This window comes from Sphaeramia orbicularis, chromosome 1, assembly GCF_902148855.1.
Source record: "Sphaeramia orbicularis chromosome 1, fSphaOr1.1, whole genome shotgun sequence".
NCBI lineage: Eukaryota > Metazoa > Chordata > Actinopteri > Kurtiformes > Apogonidae > Sphaeramia > Sphaeramia orbicularis.
This window is the reverse complement of record NC_043957.1, coordinates 53182971-53208140: the sequence shown is the minus strand read 5'-3', so window position 1 is coordinate 53208140 and position 25170 is coordinate 53182971. Positions and strand designations below refer to the sequence as shown.

Genomic DNA, 25170 nt, shown 5'->3' with positions numbered 1-25170 from the left:
CACAGATTTCATTGACATTAGGGTTTACAGTTTAGCAACACTGTTATTATTCTGCCACATTGCACAGAAAACTACACTTGTATAAAATAAAGTTGGATGACCATGATGAGAAAGGAGAAAAATAAGAAGGCGTGTTGAGGGGAGGAGCCTACACGTGCGGCCACACCTGCTCAGGTGTGTCCTTCTGGGGGAAGCTTTCAAACCCACCGGCGCTATTTTTTTGTCATTCAGGTTAACTTAAACGAACCCAACCTATAATAATCACGTTACGGGATGATAGGCTGTTTTCTGACGAGTTCTACCTTTGCTGTTAATGTTCGTTCGCTCGGAAAACCCGTTTTCAAGTCAGGCCATCACACTTACACATAAAGATGAGTAAAGTTAGCTAAGTCTAGCTGTTGTAAATACATCTAGTGGCTACCGTTAGCAACTTAGCTGTAAACGGTAAAGAAAGTTACCAGTGGTTTGATACTGGTCGTTCTGAATCTGCCATGCATTTGTCACCTCAAAATGAATAGTACGCTACTTATTTGCTTACTTCTTGAGAGTTTTAGAAGTTTTTTTCTTGTCATGGATTGCTGTCGAAAAGTGCAACCACACTTGCTAGGTCTTTAGTTCCGCCCCCTGATTTCCAGCTCTTTGCAGTGCGGTCTGTCACCACGGCAACTAAAGTGTACACAAACTTTTTACCTCCTGTCATTGGTGTACCGAGTTGTCAGTCAGAGTGTGAACAGTTATGTGGATAAATTGGCAAAAGTTAGCTTGAGAAATCACAAATAAAAAGTATGATCAGTCGCGTATTCCACAGGTGTCAAAACTCTGCATCGCAACAGTGACCGTGTGCAGTTAGCATTTTTAATACAAATAGCAGTATAAGTGAGAGCAAATCGCACGTAACAAAAAGTCTTTTAACAGCACGTAACGGGAAGAAAAGACGGACAGTCAGAAAGAACAGCTGGCAAGAATGCGCCTGGGTTGTAAAGCAGGGATTGCTAAGTAAAAGGTGGATGCAGGTCTTTTTTTTTCCATGTTCCGACCAAGATGTTTAGTCTAGCGGGAATATCCGGCGACATTTTAAAGTGACTTACTTGTCAGCATCCGGCGGTGATGTCGCTCGGGCGGTTTCCATAGTTTTGTTTCTAAGGTTAGTAAGGTAAACTCAGAGGCAATGGGTAAACAAAAGAAAAGGCTGCACCATCTGGCGAAGTAGCCTTAAGAGGAGGCCGACTGGAGGAGAGAGAGGGAGGGAGGTGTGTTTAGAGAGGGCAGCAGAGGGGGGGGGGGTGCCAAGGGGAGGGGTGGGGGGGGCTCGAAATGAACGGAGAATGCAAGAAAACACATGCTGACGTTCACTGAATAAAGACAAAGTTCTGTCTAATAAGTGTCTGAGGGACGCACATGTAGTCTGAAGCTACCGACTGAACTGAGATCAGCCCCAAATGTGAACAGTTTTAAATCCAAGTTAAAAACCTTCCTCTTTTCATGTGTTTATGAGTAAACTCTTTCAATCTTGTCTTTTAAATGCACTGTTTTTGTTTGTTTTTTTGTTTTGTTTTGTTTTTAACCCTTTCGTGCATTAATTATGAAAACCTTAATCAAGATGTTTTTTTTTTCCTGAGTGTTTTTATTCCTCTTTAGGCATGAAAAAAAAAAAAAAAAAAAATGCGATTGAATTTTCTTTATGAACCTTACCCTTATGAACCTTAGTTACAGAACTGTCCACTCAGCCGGACATCATATGTTTAACCCTTTCATGCATGACTTTTGAGAAACTTAATCAAGATTTATTTTTCTGAGTGTTTTCATTCCTCTTTAGGCATGAAAAAAAAAACACAGTGATTGAATTTTTTTATGAACCTATTTTTCATGGAATTGCAAAAATATCCACTCAGCTAGACACCATGAGTTTGATTTTTGAAGCGAAGAAACATGTATTTACTGATATACTGTGTGAAAACTATGAAATACATTTTTTCTTATTGCTGCAAATCTGATGTTTTGTCACATTTTAACATAATTTAATATTAGTTATTACTCACTTTATGGAGATAATATGCAAAAAAAAAAAACAAAAAAAAACAACTTGTTTAAAAAAAACCCTGTTAATTACAGTCTCATAACAATAACAAGGAATTGATTTACACTCAAACATGTTACTGCGGATCAAGTTTATCAAGAACAACAAAGTTACAGCAATGGTCTGAATGCCATTGTATTATTATGGGATGATGCAGAATTGCACACTGTGTTGGTTGATATGGAACTAAAACAATAAAATCCATGAATAAACAAGAGAACAGCTGTAGAATAACTGTCCACTGTAGTGACCACTATGCATGAAAGGGTTAATCTTAGAAGCAAAGAAACATGTATTTACTGATATACTGTGTGAAAACTATGAAATAAAAACATTTTTAATGCTGCTAATCTGATGTTTCGTCACATTTTAACACACTGTAATACTAGTTGTTACTCACTTCATGGAGATAATATGCAAAAAAAGACAACTTTTTGTTTAAAAGAAAAAAAAAAAAAAACCTGTTAATTACAATCTAATAACAACTAGCATTTTCTTTACACTCAAACATGTTACTGCAGATCAGGTTTATCAATAACAGCAAACAGCAATGGTATGAATTGCATTGTATGGGATGATCATAAGTGTCCACTGTGTTGGTTGATACGGAACTAAAACAATAAAACCCTTGAATATACAAAAGAACACCTTTAAACAGCTGTCCACTGTAGTGACCACTATGCATGAAAGGGTTAATGTCTTGCTTTACTCTATTTTAATTTTAATGTCAATTTTAATATACTTCATGTCTTTCTTTTATTCTGTGAATGCATTTTAACCCTTTCATGCACAGTGGTCACTCCAGTGGACAGCTATTCTACAGCTGTTCTCTTGTATATTAATGGATTTTGTTTTTTGTTTGTCTTTTTTTTTTTTTACACATATCTTTATTAAAGTTTTAATCTTTTCTGGCATGAATTGGTAACATTATGTAGATCTCTCCTGAGCATAAACCCCCAGAATCACTAGCCCTCCCCATAGTTTTCACACAATTTATCAGTAAATACATGTTTCTGTGCGTCAAAAATTAAACGTGTGGTGTCCAGCTGAGTGGACATTTTTGCAACTTCATGAAAAATACGCTCATAAGAATTTTTTTTTCATTATTATTTTTTATGGGTTTTTTTTGTTTGTTTGTTTGTTTTTTAATTATTTTTATTTTATTTTTTTATTTATTTTTCAGAAGAAAATTTTCAATCGCATTGTTTTTTTTTCCATGCCTAAAGAGGAATAAAAACACTCAGGAAAAAAATTTGATTAAGGTTCTCATAATTTGTGCATGAAAGGGTTAAAATCCTGTTTTGTCTAATACCTTTTTTTGATTTTAATGTAATTTCAATGTCTTGCTTTTTTATGCCTATGTAAAGCACTTTGAATTACCCTGTGTATGAATAGTGCTATATAAATAAACTTGCCTTGCCAAAAGAGAAACACTGCTGTCACATCTAATTTTGTCACTTTTAAAATCTCTCAAGTGTCTCTAAGTGTGTAAGATTTATGAGTAACTAATTGCAGAAATGGAATATAATGAACTGAATGAATGTATTTTTTTGTTTTTTGTTTTTGTCTTAGAATCAGCTGTTCATCCACAGTGGGAATGAACCACCATTCATGTTTCTACATGAGCTGAGACCTGATTTTTTTAATAGTGGCATGCTTCATTAAATCAAATTACCAGCCCATCATCTACTATTAATCTAAAAACCCAGGATGAACAAAACACTTGCTCTAAGAAGGTCTAAACATATTTTCCAAGAGCAGGTGGGGTGGGGGTATTCAGTTGTTTACCACCTGCAGCTTCACCATTAGATGCCACTGCATATTACACACCAGAACATTAGCAGCAGATTCAGTTATAATTGCTCATTTTAATATGTTTGCATGTCTAAATATCCTTGCAGTGTGCATGTTCATATTAGAGCAACCCGAACTGCTGTTTCCAAACTGAGGGAATAAATCACGTACACAAACTGATTTACTTTTGATTTAGTGTCTGCTGTAGACAGTAGCTTCTTACCTGTGGCAGCATGATTTTAGTCCTGAACCATATGGCATCTGCTTAGTAATCCTGTTAATGCCTTTTAATCATGAAGTACCCATCCTAATGGGTGCTAAAACCTGGAGTTTTGTGTAGCTGATAAAAGGGAATTACAGCCTAGTTGAGAAAAGGGAATTGCACAAAATCAGAATGTCTTCATGCCAAAACACACGTACACTGTGATGTGATGCCAAGCAGCCCTGTACACCAACATCCTCTTGTAGCTATTTACTGATATGAATATGCTCATGGAATTTAATCACAAAGTATTACACAAAATAACATCTTTAAATAATTTATTCATCTCTACAACAGACCATATGCAGTGATTTATCTCTGCAAAATCTTACATTTAAATGAAATACACTCTTTCATTCATATTCTTTTACACGCAACTGTAACAAAAAGATGTCAAGGAGGCTTCAGGGTACTATTGGGGACAGAGATGAAAAAAGAGAATTTAGACGACCAAATTACTCTCTTGCTGTGCTTCTTTTACAGCCTCCAGACAAACAGGATCACTGGATAGCTCAAAATTGCGGCACATAGACACCAAACTGCTGATTTTCCTATAAAGGGCAAAAACAGGATCTTTTTTAAGCATTTTTCATGCTAATTGCAAAGACAGCTGGTATTAGGGGACATGTAAAGAACCTGGAAGGAAAATAATTTTTCAAATCTTTTCAATAGACCAAAAACTGTAACTAAACAGCATACTACTGCATCTCAACTCCATTCAATGGAGGTAAAAGAAATCCTTAAAGCATGATAAATCAAACCTGAAACCATTGTCCATGACCTCTAAGCTACCTTCCAAAACCACAAAAGATTGTAGTAATCTTATTACTCCCCCACAGGGGTCCCCAGTCTTTCTGCGCCTGTCTGAAAACAATATATAGTATAAAAAGCATTTGCTTTATCATGTTTTGGAACCAAAAGTAAATGTTCTGTCATTCATTTCTCTTCAGAGGCTGTAGATCCTCCAACTGAGAAATACAGGACTCGTTGAGGCTCATTTAATCTGCTTCAGAGTTGACTCTGTGGAATATTAATAACCGCTGCAGCCTGCCAAGCAGCTGCCAATGTGTTGTGTGGATTCATTATTTTAACACAATCGAAACCTTTTGTCTTTAAGGTTGGTAACATTTTAGCATACAAATAGCCCGTCGTGTTTTTATGCCAGACATTGCATATTAAGAAAGCATCTAACACCAACATGAGAAGAACTTCAAGTGCTAGGTGTGTTTAATATTCTGCACACAGACAATGAACAATGGAGTATTCACTAATATTTAACCAAGTCAAAATATTTAAAGCTCAACATGAACAGAAGACTCCTGCTGTGACGTGGCATCCCTACACTACACTTCCTCATCTGTTGATTTGTCAAAGCTGCTGTTGGTCGCTAAGGTTACAAGGCTCCCTTGGATTGTGTTGCATCACAGTCATGGCAACCGTACCCATGGAAATACAGTATTAAGGACTATGCAAAAAGAATAGCAATAATGCTAAGCATGCTTTCAAGCTTTCAGTGTACAGGACATACATATATTCAGTCTTTATCTAAGGCAAGTGTATGTACAGAGTGACCAGGCCCGGCTCAGTCCCAGACCGCTGAAGTCTTCAACAAAACACTAACATTGTTGCTCTCTGTATTCTGTGGTCTTCTGATTTGCTGATGTTTCAATTTGTTACAAAAAAGAAAAAAATGCATTATTTTACCATCTATTGAAGATTTCTCATCTTTACACCATCTTTACATCATCATCATCATCATGCACCATGGCTTTCATATTTTTCTTTACAATTATATTACACTATACTCAATTTAGAGATGACTAAATTACCTCAGACAATCCACATTTTACATCCTGAGAATAAAAAAAAAACCCAACAGTAAATACAGGAATCACTGAGGTTTGATGAGAGCAGAGAAGATCTGAAAATGAAAAAAAAAAAAAAAAAAAAAAAAAAGATGAAAACAAAATAGAATCAAGAGGAAACACAGCTTTCCCTGCTACTGATTTAAAAACATCACTGCAGTTTGGGTGTTTTTCTATTTCAGTGTTGTTATAGGGGGTCCAAAACTGTTAAATGAGCAGAATTTTAGAAACAGGAGATGTTTGGGAGGTTTTTTCTCCCAACATGCCGGTCTACATCCAAAACAGGGATTGCAATGGGTTCCAACAAGTCACCTCAATCTATGTCCCACTGCTTTTCATGGGGGGAAAAAAAAAAAAAAAAAAAGACTATGGCTATTAGTGATCATTCTTGCACATATAATATTTAACTATCCTTCTTGTGTGTCAGAGAATGGCCACAAGTAACATAAATATAAAAAAGGTCTTCAAAGATTAATTACTGCCAACATTATGCAGGCGTTTCTGACTCTATATCTTCTGTGTCAGATTCCTAACCACTTTAAATCACTCAACAAAAACGCACTGAAAAATAGATGCATTGAAACTTTAAATATAGTTAATACTTTTGCATTTGCTATTTTTTTCTATTTTACTTTACTGACATCACAATACTCAAGCAAGTCCGCACAGGAAAATAAACAAATCCAATTTTGTGTTTGATTAAGGTTCTTTATGTGTTTCATCAAGGTGCTGGGTAGGAGAAGTGTTCAAGGTGCTGTTGCTCGTCTCGTGGAATGGTCTGTGGAGGGGGGGGAGGGGGGGGGGGGGGGGGGGGGGGGGTCAGTGTCTTTCTATGCAGGGATAGTCCTTTTACATTTAACATTGACCCTGAAACCATCTGACTGAAATCTCCCTCTGTTTTAAAGTCTATTACACCAACTCATTTGACACTTCAGTAGTTTTACTCATTTCAGATCAGTGAAAAGGAGTGAAAGAGACAAGGCTACAGTAGATTAAATACACATTCTGTTCTTCCCTCCATCTCAGTTTAAGAGTCAAGTGAATGTGGAAGTCTCATTTCCCACCCTGCCACATTTCACACTCTAATCCACTTTTTATTTAGCCATTTTTCACCCCCTCCCCTCTCAGCCTCCCTCTGGGCCTCTGTGTCCCTCCCTTGTCCTCAGAGTGATGTGTCTTGGTGGATTGACTGCAGACAGCCCAGCAGCTGGTAATAGGGGCTGCCCGGAGAAGCCACGGTCTCGAAGACTGACTGGAAAGCCCTGCGGTCCAGCTCCTCGTCAATCTGGTGTCGGTAGAAGTCCATAGCCACCAGGCAGAACAGGTTGACATCTACCACCTCACTGGAGCCCATTCGACTGATTACATGGGGCAGTCTGGGAAAGAGCGGGGCGGTTAAGGAGAACAGAGATAACTTTTTAAGTAATACCAAATCAGTAACATTTACTGTATCACAGTGACTCTTTTACAGCCTCAATATTTCACATGTAAGGATACAGAGCTGAGATCCACTGAGAGGTGGATGCAGAGACGAAGAAACAGGAAAGGCTCCACATGGCCATGGCCACTGGTGTCCTCTGGGTGAAGTTGGACAAGGACAGCAGGACCCAGTCCCGCACCATGGACGACTGCCCTGTTGCATGGAGTGTCTGAAAAACCTATGAGCAAATCAGAAGGAAGGACTTGAATCAAACGTAAAAACTGATTAGATATTGTGGTTTGAAGTCAAGGCTGTTGTCATCTCACAATGCAAATTTTAGACCATAGGTCCAAGTAATTCAGAGAACGACATGAACAGATTACAATGAAAGCACTAAAATTAGGATTGTTTTGTTTTAAAGATAGAAAATAAACCAATCACTGAGCTCTGCTTCCATTGCACAACTTTCCCAGGAACTAGGAATATTCAGAGGAATTCAGGGGTCTAACTTTAGTTTTGGGGAATCTATTGCAGTGTTGCCACTACATGGAACCAGCTCGACTCAACTCTGCTTTTTTGCATTTCCATTACAAAAAAGGACCTAGAATCTGATATCTGGTACTAGTTTTTTGGTATCACCTCTGCCAAGGTTCCAAGACTGGGGAACAGATACTAAAACGTGACATGTAAACACTGAAGACCACCGATTGGTCAGAGTTGTCTCTGTGACCCGCCGTTTTACAAAAAACAGATGCGGAAGTTTACAGTAAATATAGCGGTAGGTTAATCCACATGATGACAGCCCTGACAACTACACCATGGTTGGTCCAGGAGGTTCAGTCTTTGGTGGCCAACGTAAAAATTCAGCATGAGCTTGACGGGACAACATGCAACGAGCGAGTTTATTAGCAACTCTCTGAGCAGATCTCATGGAGGTAACCCGCCGCATCACTATGACATCCAGGTACTGTAAAGTCTGTTGTATCCTGTAATGGAAACGGTCTACAGGAATAGTACCTGGTACCTGAGTCGAGCCAGTTCCACGTAGTGGAAACGTGGCACATTTTGCCCACGATAAATTCCTCTGCATGAGGGGCTATTACTTTGACTTAAAGGAGTGATATTTTGCTTTTTCAAATGGAATTATGCATTTTAAAACATTTCCCTGTGGCCTACATAAACTGTAAATGCTATATTTGAGTCTGAATTCTTCATTAATTCAACTCCACAGGACCATCTTCAACCCTATTTCTGAGTAATGACACCAGAAAGGTGGTTTTGAGTGCTGTCCCTTTAAATACAAATGAGCCGCTTGACACCCCATCCCCTCCAGGTTGTTGACCGTGCTTTCTGTCCCATTCAGCCACTTGTGTTCGTTAATACAACCAACAACTGAACATTTTAGGTAATCAGCTCAAAGTTTGGACATATTTTCGGTTTCTACTACAACCACTGCTGAAAGGGGTACTCGGAGAAATGTTCGTCAGAAGTCTTGACCTTGTATGTGCAAATGTCGTGACGTAAATGTAACAAATTAAGAAGGAATTAAAACGGGTTGTAAAAATCCACTCGATTTTTGCCAGAATGAATATAAAGATAGCTTTGCAGCACCTGGAGGGTTCAAATTCAAACTTTATGAACTATTAGGGTCCAAATACACAAAAAAATGTACCAAAGACTAATAAAAGTGGGTTTTGCAAAATATGACCCCTTTAAACAAATGATTTATTGACTGTACTAAAGGTTTCCAGGTCTTTGAAAGGGCTTGTGCTTCTCTGGTCATCCACACAGGTAAGAACCACTATTTTAAAGGTTCATTGTATGATATTTAGTAACATTCAACAGTTCAGTTATAGATTACAATCAACAGTCAATTAGAAAACTGTCTACACAGCACTTCTATTGTTAAGCCAAAGAACAGAGCCACGAATAACCTTACAAAAGGCTGAATTTACTCTAATTTTCTTTGTTCCAGAGCAAAACTGGACAGTGACAACATAACCAATTAGTTTAGTATAAAATAAACCTTTAAAATGGATGAAAAGGAGCTTTGTTTGATATATATATACTGTTTTCTGGTTGCTGACCTTGTAGACGACAGTGGCCATGAATTGTGGGTAGGGCTGCTGATTGGACAGGAACTCTCCGATGACCTTGTTCATGACATCCTGCGGTGGGAAGAAGTCATCCAGAAACTGGGGCAGAATCCTGGACACCACCCGCGCCTCACTGGGTAAACCCTTCCGGATTCTGCAAACAGGAAACCCCGAAAGAGAAAACAGTGAGGTGGAAATGTCATAAGTGGAATTACTGTCAAAAAAGGTCACATCAGTTTACTTCTGGACACTACAAACCTACAGAGGTCAATGGGTGCATCTCTGTAAAATAAGACCATTGTGTACATTTGTGTTAAAAAAATACTGTGAGTAATCATTTTACAGTGTGGAGTGTGTTTGTGAATGTACCTGTCAAAGAGCACAGAGACCCTCTCCATGGCAACAATGATCGACTCGCTGTCCGGGGCCTGAGGGTCAGAGTGGGCGGGGCGACTGGCAGGACTGGCTTTCTCCTTGCCTGAGGAGAAACCAACATGACCCGCCGTGACGCCCACCGCCTCCGCTACGGCAGAGCCAGAGTCAACCTGACCTCTAACCCCTGTCACTTCTGAACCCGACGCAAGCACCGCTGAGAGGACGAGAGGGGGGGTGGCACCGGTCGAACCAGGGGGAGGAGAGATTAGAGTGGGAGTAGCGAACTGATGTATCACAAGATTTAGACGAGAATCGCCCTTAACAGAAAGCTGGTGGGGTCTGGGAGCTACTTGTAGTCTAGTGACTTTGTAATGTGCTTTTTCTGAAAATAACTGGGACTTAAAGCATTACAAAGATTTCAAACACCATTATTTCCTGGGTACATTACAAACTAGATTAGCCTCTCCTGACCTAAATGTGCCTCAGTTTGCACTGCTGTAAAGACGTATGTAGAATAGTCTGAATCTGCAAGAGCTGGGCTTTATGCAAACAGTTTGCCGGCTCGCTCTTGGCAACAAAGGGGTGTTATTGAGCTCGTTAGTGTAAGTACAACAACATGCTAAGAGCTGCTAGAGTTAGTTGGGTCTGACGCAGGGGTTAGAGGTAGGGTAGTTCAGGTATGTATATACAACATGTATCACATGCAGCAAGCAAGCAGGCATTCAGCGCCATTGGAGGGATAATGAAAGGGATGTTGTGCTGAGGCTCATGCACACAAAAAACTACCAAATAATGACCAAGCTTCTAACTCAAATGAAGGGTGGTGTGCACAAAACAGGTATGAAATAGTACTGAAGGGTATCACTTTCAACAGAAACGCAGGCAGCTAATCAGAACACATCTGAATGTATAGGGTGTCATTTTCGACACTTTAATTAGCACCACACAGCACTTCTGAAGCATATAATTATGTATAGTTATTGTTGAGTATACAATACCACATGTCTCTGTGCTGTGGTGTCATCAGTAGCAGTAAAGTTTATAAAACTGATGCTACTCTTTAGGGTTATACTGGCTTTTGTGGATAGTTTTGTAGACCAAGCAACATTTAGTGATGAAATACTTTGTGTAACATGTTTTTCTATTTGGTTAAGTGATTAGTAACCTCTTTTTCGTCATCTCTACAGGGTGAGTGCTGTAGATAAAAAAGGTAAGAAAAAGTTTGCACTACTCTACTCTCAGTTTACATCCAACAGGTGATCAATATTCAATTTGCACATCACTTTACTTCTCCTGGTCATGGACACCCCATGTACCCAGAGATTAATTTTGAGGCTTAAACTTTCAATCTTTTTAAAAACTTTTTAAAAATTTGTAGGAAAAAAAAAAATAAAAATTGAGAGAAAAGCCCATGTTAAAAGAATGTGTGTGTGAAATTTGAAAAGAATCAGGTGATTAGTGTACAAGAAATCGGTTGGACAAAAATCTCGGACCGATGGAATTCCTGGTATACTTCGTTATACCCCTTATGCCCTCTGGGGTAGGTGGTAGTATAAATAATATTAGCCATGATACGCTTCACACATAGTAGTTGTTACTGAACGTTGAAATGTAGATTATACACAAGAATCTGAGTATCATGAAAGATTTTCTTCTCTACAATTAAACATTTAAAGCACAGATTTAGTTATTTTATTCTAGCCATTTAGAACCTTTACATTCCCCCTGTAGCAATATTTGTGGGCTAATAATACTTTACGTACTGTCGTTACATCTCTGGCTGTAGTGTAGATTTCAACACATTGACCTTAGCAAGTTCATCTGATCTTTATGTACGTCTACCACATGCACAGCGGTAAACACATTAAGGCATTTGGCTTCACAGCAAGATTAGCGGGAGCAACACATTCCACCAACAGATATTCTTACGTTTGTCCTCATTTTTTCTCTGATTAAGTCCTTCCCTAGTTTTAGAGTCTGACTTTGAAGGTTGTCCACACAACCAAAGTAGTGACAAATCTGGACTCATACACATCAGGTCAAAAATTAAAACTACAACCTGTGACCAACAATGAAGCTGTGAAATAATTAGCTTGTCTACTGTTACAGAGCACATCACATCCTCTTTTTTTATAGCAATTCCTGCACCTATGCTTGTGATATGTTCAAATGTCAAGGCAAAACCTCTATGGGGAGAGGTGGATAACCATTACATTTTACATCAGAGTTTTTGCAGGTTTAAGTTACATATTAAAAGGACATTGTTCCTGGCTATTCTCCCGAAGTTAATACAGAGCAATACTGAATGATGGCAGGAGAGTGACTGAATTCACAAAGCCAGCATAAAAATCACACTTTAAATATTGTTGTATTAAAGAAATTTAAGGCCCAAAATGATTGAATTTTAGACTTTAAGGACCTGCAGATACCCTGTGTTCCATGCAGGTAGGATGTAAGGGTCTAAGGGGATGCAGGGGAAAGAAATGAGGCAGAGCATTCCTGAGTATCATTATTCAATGGCTGAACCCTCAGGTTTGCATGCTGAATTAATGTCAATGATGCATTAGCTTCAGTAGAGTGAACTGGTGATCGACTAGCCATGCCAGCCTCTTTCTTTAATGTCTTAATGAGTATGCAGTGAAATGTGGCTTTATTAATGGTAGCTCCACTTCTAATGTGACAACAGCTGGTGATATAGCCAGCATGCAGAACCCACTACAATGTGATGCATATTTAGTCAGGTTAGCGCCTCGCTTACCAGTGTACATGCAGGTGAGCATGAGTCCCAGGGCGGCCATTGCTCTGTGTGGGGAGGGCATGTTCACTCGATCCACGCTGAGCTTGACCAAAGCTTCGCCATCTACGCGAGACAACTGCTCTGACAGCAGCAGGCGCTCCAGGCCACGCAGAACACAATGATAGATCACAGAGGGAGTGCAATCCTCACTGGCTGAGACCATCACACCACACAGCTGGAAAACAAGCAGACGGGTGGCAGGAAGACAGGGTTTACAAGTAGGTGACATTAAGATAATTGTAAAACAGTTAGGCCTTTTTAAGATGAGTGCATTTCAAGACCAATTTCACATCTACAACGCCCCAAATAAGGGTACGAACAAAAATCTGAGTTTAATTTTGTTGAGATATGTAAAATTAGGTGGTGCTGGGAATTTCCCGGTGATGTTCATGGGAGATTTATATTTTACCAAATGAGCCACCTCTTGAGCAACTTACACTAATTCATATTATGTGTACCAGCACTGAGAACTTTAACTTGTTCTAGAAGTTGATAAGGAGCCTACACTCCGTGTTTCAATACTAATTATTTTGGACTGGGCTCAAAATCACAAAAAACATATTTTAAAAAACATCTCAAGACACTCTGGTTAAAGCAGGCATTTTAATTTCCTAACTGCATCAGGGCTGCTAGAAACTGACTGCACTTTATGTATTTAGCATATTTTAATTGTATTTTAATTGTACTTTATTGTATTGTTAAATGATATTTGAATTGTATTTTAATTATATGTTGCACTGTAAAGCACTTTGTGACTCTGTGAAAAGTGCTCCATGAATAACATTTACTTACTTAAAATTCAAATGTCTGGATGTTAAAACGCTTTTTTAAAAGGGGGTAAAACACACAGGCAGAATCCTCTTTTCACCTGTATAACTCCAGCCATAAACTCAGCTCCTACATCCAGGGGGTAGTTCTCCATCATGTAGAAGGCTACTGCACACATCACCAACACATGCTGCTGGTTGTGCAGGTTCACACAGCTGCAGGATACACATAACAGACATGTAGAGTGTTATAACTCAGATACAGAGGGTATGAAAAGAAAAAGGACACCTGGTAAAAGTGAAGGGCAGCACCTAGTGGCAGTAAGTTGTAATGCACTGTTCCAATCAACTAATTAAGGTGGATAAATGTAATTAAATTCAAGATCCACTTACAGAACAGGGGGTTCCATGCTGACATTAACCATATTGGATCCCTCGGGCTCTGTCACCATTACTTAAGCCCATTAGATGACCAAATGAGGTCAGCGGTGTCTGTGTGGGCCTTTGAGACACAATGACACCAATACTTACTGAGCAATAGCCCTGAGGTTGGACAGCAGGTACTCTGAGACTGTGGGGATGAGCTGTTTGGCTGTATCATCCAGCAGGTCACATTCTAACACGTACAAAACTCCATGCAGAGCTCCCATTCGGCTGGGCAGGTGGGTGCTGCGTAGGGTCGTCTCCAGCAGGCGACACACAGGCTCAGCTATCGCCTTATCCTGCAAATGTACAGTTGGAGCTCTAATTAACAGCAGTGATGGGATGTAACCAAGTATTCCAACACAACTACTATATTTGATATGCATGTTACTTTACATTTCATGCTTCTTTATCCTTGCAATCGAATATGTACAATATTAGGGGCAAATACTGTACATTTTTCTCCACTACATGATATTTTTAGTTACTTTACACATTAGATACTTTTTCATCCTCTTTATCCAAAGTGAAAACTACTACAAAATGTTTACAACAGACTGAACTGAGTTGTCCTTTATGTGTTGAGAACATTCTAAATTCATCAAATCAATACTTAAAAACCCCTGTGGCTGATCTAGAAAAAGGACTGTTTCCTGGAGTTTATGAAATTTTAATTTGGTAGAGATATGTGGTATTCCACCAGACAGTGATGCTAAACAAATATAATAATCTTTTAATATGATGTATTGCTGCAGATGAATCTCTGCAACAGTATGTTAAGTAGTTTAAATGTGCTTCATCTTAAACATCTATAGTGTTAAAATCCATTACACAATGTACGTAATATTAAGTGAGAACCAGCATAAAATAATAGTAAAACACTGACAGGGACTATTCTACTACACAATGACTGCTACACTCACACTTAAGGCTTTGCATTTAAATTGTTCAAGTGTGTCAGTATTACCAGCAAATACTTTCACACTTTCCACAGCATAGTATTAACACAATCTGAATAATTTTTCTATTGCTGATACACAATAACATTTTCCAGATCACGCTATCATTTCCACTCAGGTTCTGCAACTATACATGGCCATACACACCATGCCCAACACAGCTGCAGCCTTGCAGATTGCAGGAACCAGGTACTGGTTGAGAATCTCATCTTCTGGTGGGTGGAGCTTCTGCAGTTCCATCAGGGTGGAGAACATCATGTCAAACTGATTTCTCTCTGTGAAGAGGTCTGACACTGCCAGCAGCTACAGAAAACAGGAGGAAATACAAGGTGAGAAGAATTTTTTTTTTCTTTTCAAGCATGAGAAAGTGAGCATTAAGTAGACAGAATACGCTATGAAAATGAGGAGGTGCAGAACAGCTCACCGATCGAACCACTTCACTGATCAGTATGGTTGGAGTCCTCCTGTTGCTTGGGGAACCAGGGATCAGCCACTGGCTGTAGAGCTCCAGAAGAAACTGGGAACATGAATGAATGTCCACACCTGCACGATGCTTCCTGAAAGCAAACATACAACAGTGATTGGAGTGTACTTGTTTTAGTATATGCGTGCCAAGACTGAAAACAAGTGAAAAAAATAAGCTTAAAAATACCCCCTGGTCATACAACACTCTGCCCCTCCTGCTCACTGATACCCTACATACCCAGGGATTAATTTTGAGTCTCAACTTTCAATATTTTCAAAATGTGTATAAATAAATAAATAAATAAATAAAAGAAAAAAGAAAAAGTTGAGAGAAAGGTACATGTAAAGAACATGTGTCACATTGGAAAAGAGTCAGATGAAGAATGTCTAAGAAATCAGTTGGACAAATCTGATTTCTTTCTACACTGAAATGTTCAAAAAACATTAAAAAATTTTAATTCAGTCATCAAACTGTGCACTGCACCTCTCCTAGTAATAAAGAACATGTCATATTTGAAAAGAATCGGATGACAAATCTTCAAGAAATGGGTAGGACAAAATTCCTGGTATACCTATACATAAAACTATGGATGCAGCTGTATCGTTTGCCTGACCTTGAGTTGATAGGAGATAAAGGTGGGGATGTAGGTGCGGGTGTGTCTGCTTCATCTTCTTCATCTTCACCCCATTCTTCCTCTCTCAAAGGAGTGATGTTGTTACCTAGCCACACTGAATGGATTGAGACCTGAAGAGAGAGGCATCAAGTAAACATGCTGTTGTGCTGTTGAAAATCAGTTTTCATAAATAAGAATTATTCCTCATGCTTGGTTTCGTCTCTCAATTTTCTGTCAAAATGTGTCCCTTACCTGTCCTAGTTTGTAGTCCATATTGCCCATCTCCCTCTCTGTGTTGATCTGAAGTAGCAGTTTCTCATGGCTGATCAGTGTGCCTGCTGAAGCAAAATTCAAGCAGAATTTAGAATGAGGTCTAAACAGCAGCTGTAGGAGGAATTTGCGGAAACGTGTTTTATGTTACCAGCAGAGGCTGCTGAGAGCGAGGGCACAGGGTCCCAAGCGTGGTAGGGGTGGTGTGTGTGAACATTGTCTCTCTTCGACACAAGAGCCTGAATCTCTCTCTCCACCTCACCCCTGATCACTGCAAGTTTTCTTCCAAACCTGTAGAAAAATGTAAACACTAAATATCTTCCAGTTTAATAACGACAAAAGGCTGCGTTTAAAATTTTTTAGAAAGTACAATGTGAAATTTTGAGCACAGGGGTAATGTGTAAACATGCTAAAGAAAAGTAAATTTTTTAAAATAATATATTTAATACTGGTTCAAATTTGAGTTATAATTAAAAAAAAAAAAAAAACCACGGTGCATTTTCTGTGACAATCAAGACAGCAGACTCTAAATACAAGTCGTAAGATTGCCCACAATGACGGTGGCATAAATTTTATCCATATCATGTAGCCCTCCTACAGTGTTTATAGAAAATATCTGCTATGCTTGTTACCTGGTTTCTAGTGCCTTGAGGCTCTTGTTGCGAGGTTGCTGTTCCAGACAGCTGACTGCAGGGTTTCCAGCAGTGGGCAGGGTCATGGCACTCAGCACCAGGCTGGTGATGGCCTGTACTGCTAATACGTTCAACTGGGTACGCTCCAGGTCCTCCTTCATACAAGAAACAAGAGAATGAAAAAAACTACAAAACTGAGTGGTGATAATATGGTAGGCATGAAACAGAATCTTATTGCTCAAGCCTTGCTCAATTAATCTTACATTTAATAATAGGGGTGATGAGTTCAATAGCTGCAATCTGTACTATCAAATAACATATTTTATGATATAATAATAATAGATTGGATTTATGCAGCACTTTTCTTTTCTAGTCACTCATTTGAACTGTGAACCTCTGGTTATTGAACAACCTGGTGTGCCACCTGATATGCCCCTATATGTTGTGTCTATACCTCTTGCTGTGTCTCTTCCTCCTGATCCATAGTTATGGGTTGGGTGACCAGCACCCCAAGTAGAGTGGCCCAGGTCTCTTCAAACTGAGTCCTGCTGCTCCAGCCTAAGCAAAGTAACAGATCCACACAGAAAGACAATATTTAGATGTGAAGAGATATTCCAAGAGAAAACTATTAGATAAAGGAATTAGAGTGAATATTGAAGTGGTATCACTGATTTGATGGGATAAAGTCATATAATATGGATGACTGAGCAATTCTGGTTTTGTACCCAATGTGTTGATACGGTAGAGAAACTCTCGGAAGACATCCTTTTCCTGCAAGAAGTCCACTGGAATCTCTGGTAGTGTCGTGCCAAACTCGCCTCCTGGCTGTGGGGACCAGCCCAGTTTCCAAACCTAAAATTGGAAGTCAGATCATCAGATAAGGACTGCTTCATCATCTTTGTTACACAAACTAACAGCGATTTTCTCCCCCACATACTAACCAGTGGAGGTACTCGGGTGTAGCTGTTGACGAGAGGCAGTCGGGACAGGCTGATGACAATGTTACGCAGAGTTGGTGTAAGAAAAGCAGGGATTGCACTGTTTCTATGGTGACCCAGGGCAAGGATGTTCTGCAGACCTTCCACCAGCTCCGCCATAATCTCACAAGCTTGCCATTCGCACATGTCTATAGAACAGAGAATTTTTCATCATACATCGCCCAAAACTGGAATCTATACCACAGAACCAAAGTGGCAGCCCTTAAAGTAAAAGACTGAGTACAGTGATGTGGTAAAGCCCTGAAATACTAAAAGCAGGACAATCCAGCAGTTCTCAGGAATATTGATACTCACGGTCAGCATGTGGTGAATCCACTTCATCTCCATCACTCTCTCTATCTGCCCTTGTCCGCTTCTTCTCTGGATAAAGAAGCTGGTCACCAGGTCTCACGGCCACTGAAACGCCAATATGAGTGCCATCAGCATTGACTGAAGGGTTCACTCATACGAACATTAAGTGCTGCAATAAATCGTAGGGAATGCAAAATGTGTTCTTTGGCATTTACCTGCAACAATGATGAGGCGGAGGCAATAGATGAGGGAGCAAGTGTGTGTGGCATACTGGGCAGTAGACAGCTTGTTCCAGACGCAGGGCTGCTGCAGGGCTAGACACAGGCAGGACAGAGCCCACTGAAGGTCCACACTCAGAGGCAACTGGTCCTGGAGCAGACGCCAAACAATCACCTAGGAAACAAACGGATACACACACATAAGACAAACGCCCACAAATAGAAAATAGAATAAATTGCTAAATAAACAAAGATGAAATGCAGGACTATATGTGTATGAATCAACTACAACTGTATGATTTAGTTATACTGTGCATGTAAAAGCCCAATTAGTGATGGCTGTAAGCCGGTGTGCAGTATACAAGTCAAATCTGATCAACTGGAACCACTTAATACATCAACCATATGAAGTACAATGAAATTCAAAAGGTATCTGAATTAAATGAGATGGGGCAATGCACTACTGTGCCACAACAAGTATGACATTTTTCAAATCATTTACATTCTGCAAAAGTGAAAACAGTCCTCTAAGTTCAGAAGAGTGTGGATATCCAACACAAGCAACGCCAAAATATCCACCGATTTAAACTGTTCTATAAACAGATGGTCTGGTCCCAGTACAAAGATAGAGGCTCTTAATACTTTTGTTACATTAATATTCTGTCTTGTCTGATTTTGTTTGCTCCTTGTTTTTTGTGTGTTTGTTGATTATGTCTTGTTTGATTGCTGTTGTTGTTTACTTGGTCTTATTGTTTACTTTATCATGTGTTTATCATTTATCATATGTGTTGCCTTCACGGATTTATGTATGCATCTACGTACTTATTTATTTACTTTTCTGGTATGTCAATATGGGTGTGGATGTATGTGTATGTGAGGATGATAAGTGAGGTTAATTACTTACAAAAGATCTAAAGGACTTGACTTTTCATATATTATGATGATGTATAAGTTTTGTTTTTTTGTTTTCTTCCATGACTTCTTACTACCCGTTTTATTTCTAAGGACTAAGTAAGATTATTTTGTCTTGTTGCATATTCAAAATAAAATAAACTAAAAAAATTTGATTTATGGCATTTTACCTCAGTGGCAGTGCAGGTGAAAGCAGTGATGAGGTGCTCCTTTTCAGAGGGGATATGTAGTGAGGCAGGCAGCTGATTCACACTCAGCAGATACTGTGACAAAGCTCTGCAAAGTGACAGAACTCCAGGGAAGAAACTTGGCTCATCTGAAAAGTGAGACACAAATTTAAAAATAGGACCAATGGCCCAGTAGCTCAACAGCATGACCTATCAAGAATCATTAACAACTTGAATTTGCAAGGTTGTCAGGTTCTGCCCTCATGTTAGAGTCCTGCGGTCTCGATGCAGGAGATCGATCTCCCAGTAGAAGTGGGTGGTACTTTCACTGGAGGATATTATTATTAACAACAATAAGAAGAATTATAAGGGAGTGATGATGATGATGATGACGACATGATGTACATTAACGAGCCTCAAACACTGATTAAAAAAATAGTAAGCCTTTTAACTGTATTTAAGATTTAGAATATCACATCCGTAGTGCTATGGTTGACTGGGGTGATTTTTAGTTTAGGCAGAATGCATTTGTTCATAAAGAAATAAGTCCAGAAAGACAGTCGGACACAGTTAGTTGTACAGTGTGTATTCAGCGAGGAAGATAATTGAATTCTAGACACTGGTGACCTTGAGTTTGACCCCACAAGGTCACAGGTCATAGTACCAAATGAAAGTCCATATGCGACTTCCTATCAGTGCTCAATAGTAACTATATTGATATTTCTAACCATTTCCATGTAATAAGCCATTAAAATATGGCCCATTATAAGTAAAGGCAAATTGTCAATATTTTGGAACTCCAAATTTCTCACAACTGTGAACAAACTTTGTAAACATTGTCCCCAGGAAGCTGCATATAAAATTTGAAATGAATCCAACCAGTCATTTTGTCGGAGAGGATGTTTAAACAAATTGCTAACGAAGACAACAAAGACAAAGATGACAACGACAGACACAGTGCCTTCACAGTACCTCATGACCTATCGACCGGTGAGCTAAAAAGCAGTCATCAAAACTGTTTTAAGCCTAAGAAATGACAGGAGTCATCAGTGTTTATTATATAATATGATAAAGTGCCTCACCATAAACATCGGCTAGTTTTTCCCAGTAGGGCTGTGGCTGGGAAGGTGGCAGGAAGGACTGGTGTGGCGCAGGAAGAGACTGGGTGACCCCTGCAAGTTGCTCTATGGTCACCTGCAAGGCTGTCTCCAACAAAAGAGAGCCCTGACCCCGTGCTAAGCGCTGCACTCCCATACTCAGACATGGACACAACAAGCTGAGGTTGAACTCCTGGAGGAAAAAAGACAGTGACAGAAGTTAAGGTTTGAGTTGATATTGGAAATGAAAGTAAATGAAGATTCAACAGTAAATAGGAGACTTAATGAGGGCATAGACAAGCATATAGATAACTATGAGTGAAAAAGAAATCAATGTTGGTCTTGAAATTTCTGCCTCTCCATTTAACTCTTTAAGTGCCAGACAGTTAAGGGGCTAATAAGCCTTAAAAGTGCCACAGAATTTGGCCGTTTTTCAGTATTTCGCGTCGTTTTTATAATATTTGAAGAATCCTGCAGGAAACCGCTCGGTAACATCCGACCGATTGCTGATTTGATCCAAAACGCACCGGACGCAGCCGATTCATTATTGATTGTAATTTGCATAATTTATAATAATAATAATAATAATCTTTATTTATATAGCACTTTTCATACATTAAAAACTGTAGCACAAAGTGCTTTACATATCAGTTTAAAAATCAGTACCGCCCCCCACCCACACCCACCCACTCACCCGCACACACACACATATACATGCAAACCCACATATACATGCAAACCCACAAGCTCACACATACTTAAGAAGACTGACTGAGCACGGGTAGACCAGAACAAAAATGTACAAGTAAAAGTAAAACATCAATTTAGGAGGCGCTGTCTCAGGGAGCCATCCGCACCAGGAGGCAGCCGCCGACCCCGGCGACCAGGCACCAGCAACACAGCCCCACATCCCAACTAGTGGGAGAGGTCCAACTGGGACCCCCACCCACCAGAAAGGAGCGTACCCCAGTGAGAGAAGGCGCCGCCACAGCCCCCGGAGTCCACAGCCGCCCCCCGGCATGGAGGGCTCCCTCTGATGAAACACCGGAGAATAAGAAACATTAAAAAGATATAAAAATATTATTCGGTCACGTGACCTCAAATTCCCGTCTGCTTGGTCTCAAAAGGGGGACACAGAAAGAACGTCATCGAAATGTGAGAAAGAAATGGGGGTGGATAGTTTGTTTGTACACAAATGTGGCGTGTTCTCCAAAGCCGATCTGATCGGCCCGTGGCACTTTACAGGTTGTTTTCGTAAAGCCGATTTAATCGGCCCATGGCACTGAAAGTGTTAAGGAATTGCATCACTGACTTAGTATGCATCCTAAAGGTGTGTGACTAGGATACCTTGCAGCTCATGATGCTGAAAAGATCAGCTGGAGGTAGTTTGGTAAGAAGTTCTGTTGTCTCCAAGAGAGAAACATCTCCACGAAGACAGCACTGGGACTTCACCAGAGCAACATACCACTCCTAGAACAACACAAAAATTATGCACAAAAATGCTAGCGAGTGTCCATTTCTAAATGTTTTCTTTAGAATTTGCTGAATTTCACTGTGTGTGTTCTTTTCTCAAACAGAACGCAGTCATCCCTGCCATTCCCACAACAGTTATCTATAATCACTGACCTTATCTGGAATGACCAGCTCAGGGGCAGGGGATGGGTCTCCATCCAAAGGATGGGATGTCACAGGTGGAGTGGGGCTGCTCGTGCCAGCAACAGTGGCTCGGAACCTGTCCAGCAGGGAGTAGAACCGCTGATGCCTGAGACAAGAAAGAACACAGGGTAGAACACTGGACATTAAGGTATTTTACAATTATACAAAATAGACTTAAAATTACATTATAGTGATCACAGCTAAGACTGGTGTAGAAAACCTGAAATGGTGCAGATGAGTTACCTCTGAGCCAGGCCACTTCTCTGGAGGTATTCCTGAATCCTGTCTAGTTCCTCCACAGGCAGCTGGGCTATACTATTCTGGAGGGTGTAGGGGACAGACCATGCATTTACTGATAAACTCAGGGGGAAAAAACTACACAAAAGTAAAAATGAAAACTTATTTTTGTTAAATGAGATATGAATATTGGGATGATTAGAGATCATGGAGAAATTGAAACAGATTTGTATCTAAAATATCTTCCATTTTGTCAAATTATAATGTATCATGTACAGTGGAAACCACTGAATAGTCATGTCTGCCAAGGGTCAAATCTACTACAAGAAGACTACCAAATCTGTGTCAGCCATCAGAAAGTCTACTTTTATTGATGATAATGACGCTTTGTCGTAGTCATGGAGAGAAAATTACTCACAGCTGCACACTGCAGCAGCTTCAGGAATTAAATTATACAAAATGACACTAAACAAATTACCGCAAGCTATTTTATTAAACACCATTTATATATGCAGTGATTGTATCTAATCATTTTCCTTACTATAAACAGTTTCCACTGTATTATAATTAAATTTCCTGACACTAAAATGCAGTCTACACAGTCAACTCTCAAGAAAATATCTGATAATTCAACATACACCCAAACTATACCTGTAGTGTTTCAGCAAGCAGCATCTCTACCCTGCGGCAAGCTAGTGTGTCCACCATGCGAGCCAGAACCCGGAATGGGGTACTGAGCAGCTTGTCCACATACAGCATCAACAGGGAGCCAGACTGACTCAAGTGGATGCCTTCCAAACACTGCAGAGTCTTCTTCAACATGGTAGGCTGCAAAGAAAATGAAGACAAGCAGGTGGGACAGTGAAAAAGGAGAAGGCAGGAAAGGAGTATAAATAATGTTACATCAATAATGAGAAACAGATGGCAATATATTTTGATACGCAGAATATATTACCATCTTGCCAGGCTTGTAACAAAGAAAATATTGGCATTTTTAACTGATGAGCAGATATTGGGACCATAAACATATATTGAAAATGAGCTTTTTAACTTCAGTACAATAAATCATCCAAAAGACAAATGTAAGTCAGTATGATCTCACAGTGGTGAGGTTGTCACATCGGGACTGGATGGCCTGGATAAAAAGGCCACTGGCAGCTGAGTTGCGGTGCACAGCACTGATAAAATCCTGTACTGGAGGCTCATGGGAAAGGCTGATGAGGTCCCGTACATGATTGACAATCAGCCACGTTAAATGCTCCGAGTCGTGGAGATTCTGACACTGAAGAGATGATAAAAGAAAAGCAAAACAATATGTATTTTTTAATATACATTTTGACACTGCAGTATATATAACTAGGGATAATAAACAGTATACATTGCTTGCGTTTCATTTATACCCATTCATTTAAAAAAATATGTGTAGTAAGCATTCTCACCACATAGTCACAGAAGAGGATTAGTGCTCCCCTGCGTACAATCTCTCTGTTGACCATAGCTAATCGAGACTCCGGCTTGTCCTCTTCACCTTCCCCTGAGGAGTGAGGACTCAGCAGCTTTGTGCAGGAGAGGCTGTGTCGTCTGTGGAAACAAAGAGAAGGACAAAAAAATGGCAGACCAACAGAGGATCATAAAATGATCAAATTCATAACAGATTGATAATTGATTTTCCAAAATTTTACTGCTGTCCATGTGTCATTCACAGTGTCCTGTCATACCTGGGTGTCTGGTGCACCTCAGCCCACCAGGAGTAGTTGGTGTAGTTGATGATGAGCAAGACCTGGCACCAAAGCAGTACTAAAGAGGGGTGAGTAGTGGTCAGGCACTGCACCATACTGTTCAGACCCTCCAGAGGGTAAAACTGGCTGGCTTCAGGGCCAGTCTGTCCACCCTCCCCCTTTAGGAGGCGGCTGGCTGCAGCTGTGATCCTGCGGAACATTCCTACAAGAACAATTTTTTAAAAAGATCATCAACATATAGTGTATATCAAAACATTTCAAGAAACAATGAATACAGAAAAGGGTATGTGCTCACCACTTTTGAAGACATGTATGAGACACATGAGCAGTGTCCCCAGCTGTTGGCAGTAGAAAGTGTGTTGCTGCTCTGTGATGTCCACTTTAACCTGCCTCGAGGAAATGTCATCCAGCAACACTCCTACTAGCTGAAGCAAGAACCTGGAAACATGTGATGGGTAGGACAACATTTACTTAAAAGGTTCGCCCATTTTTCTTTTTGAATTTTAAGTTAAACCTCATTAGCATGTGTATTGCAGCTCAATGTGAATGCCCATGTTTCATTGCATTGTGTTGAATTTATACTGAACATCCAAGATGGATCATTTGTAACATGTACTGTAATAAATTACAAAGTGGCAACTGACACAGTACTGTGGCACAAAATACTGGTTCGTCTATTACCACAGGGCCAATCAGCGCCCTTGGTATATCATGTCTAGACTGGTAACTTGTTACATCCCAAAAAGTACCAAGACAATCAGATAGCAAATAGGTCGGACATAGAGTCAGCGGAGATTTAGCTCTGAAGGTGACATTTCGGACTGCAACACAGAAGCCTCAGGTTTGATTCCCAGGCAAGTTCATGGAACAGTATCCATGATTGGCTCTAGGACAAATGCTAACATTTGATTGGCTCAATAGACAAACTGATATTTTGTGCCACAGTACTGTGGCAGCAGCCATTGCCAATAAATTAATGTTCTGTTACACAATATTTACAAAAATGTCAGGCCAATCCAGCAAAAAGGCTTGAAATACA

General features: G+C 39.8%; 2 protein-coding genes across 14 annotated transcripts in view; both read right to left on the bottom strand.

The window, feature by feature from the left end:
* rgs12b (regulator of G protein signaling 12b) overlaps positions 1 to 1222 on the bottom strand; it is a 52090-nt gene extending 50868 nt beyond the window's left edge. Inside the window, exon 1 of one of the 3 annotated variants that reach the window (XM_030143728.1) lies at positions 1089 to 1222. The gene's annotated coding sequence lies outside the window, so the exon portion shown is untranslated. Of the gene's footprint in view, positions 1 to 538; positions 567 to 1088 lie in introns of those variants that run through there. The other 2 variants (XM_030143709.1, XM_030143718.1) reach the window with 2 other exon arrangements.
* Positions 1223 to 4394: 3172 nt separating this feature from the next.
* htt (huntingtin) overlaps positions 4395 to 25170 on the bottom strand; it is a 42547-nt gene continuing 21771 nt past the window's right edge. For 4 of the 11 annotated variants that reach the window (XM_030141664.1, XM_030141610.1, XM_030141627.1 and 1 more), the window contains 28 exons: positions 24427 to 24569; positions 24111 to 24333; positions 23832 to 23973; positions 23495 to 23674; positions 23044 to 23220; positions 22399 to 22475; positions 22126 to 22261; positions 21847 to 21969; positions 20485 to 20692; positions 19406 to 19551; positions 18321 to 18498; positions 18109 to 18210; positions 17758 to 17942; positions 17542 to 17668; positions 17271 to 17374; positions 16817 to 16971; positions 16336 to 16475; positions 16167 to 16252; positions 15915 to 16045; positions 15260 to 15392; positions 14983 to 15138; positions 13985 to 14175; positions 13555 to 13669; positions 12648 to 12861; positions 9884 to 10103; positions 9506 to 9668; positions 7496 to 7656; positions 7161 to 7374 (listed from right to left, as the gene is read on the bottom strand). In XM_030141664.1, the coding sequence (XP_029997524.1) occupies positions 7161 to 7374; positions 7496 to 7656; positions 9506 to 9668; positions 9884 to 10103; positions 12648 to 12861; positions 13555 to 13669; positions 13985 to 14175; positions 14983 to 15138; positions 15260 to 15392; positions 15915 to 16045; positions 16167 to 16252; positions 16336 to 16475; positions 16817 to 16971; positions 17271 to 17374; positions 17542 to 17668; positions 17758 to 17942; positions 18109 to 18210; positions 18321 to 18498; positions 19406 to 19551; positions 20485 to 20692; positions 21847 to 21969; positions 22126 to 22261; positions 22399 to 22475; positions 23044 to 23220; positions 23495 to 23674; positions 23832 to 23973; positions 24111 to 24333; positions 24427 to 24569 (4330 nt within the window). Of the gene's footprint in view, positions 7375 to 7495; positions 7657 to 9505; positions 9669 to 9883; positions 10104 to 12647; positions 12862 to 13554; positions 13670 to 13984; positions 14176 to 14982; positions 15139 to 15259; positions 15393 to 15914; positions 16046 to 16166; positions 16253 to 16335; positions 16476 to 16816; positions 16972 to 17270; positions 17375 to 17541; positions 17669 to 17757; positions 17943 to 18108; positions 18211 to 18320; positions 18499 to 19405; positions 19552 to 20484; positions 20693 to 21846; positions 21970 to 22125; positions 22262 to 22398; positions 22476 to 23043; positions 23221 to 23494; positions 23675 to 23831; positions 23974 to 24110; positions 24334 to 24426; positions 24570 to 25170 lie in introns of all 11 variants that reach the window. The other 7 variants (XM_030141620.1, XM_030141673.1, XM_030141602.1 and 4 more) reach the window with 6 other exon arrangements.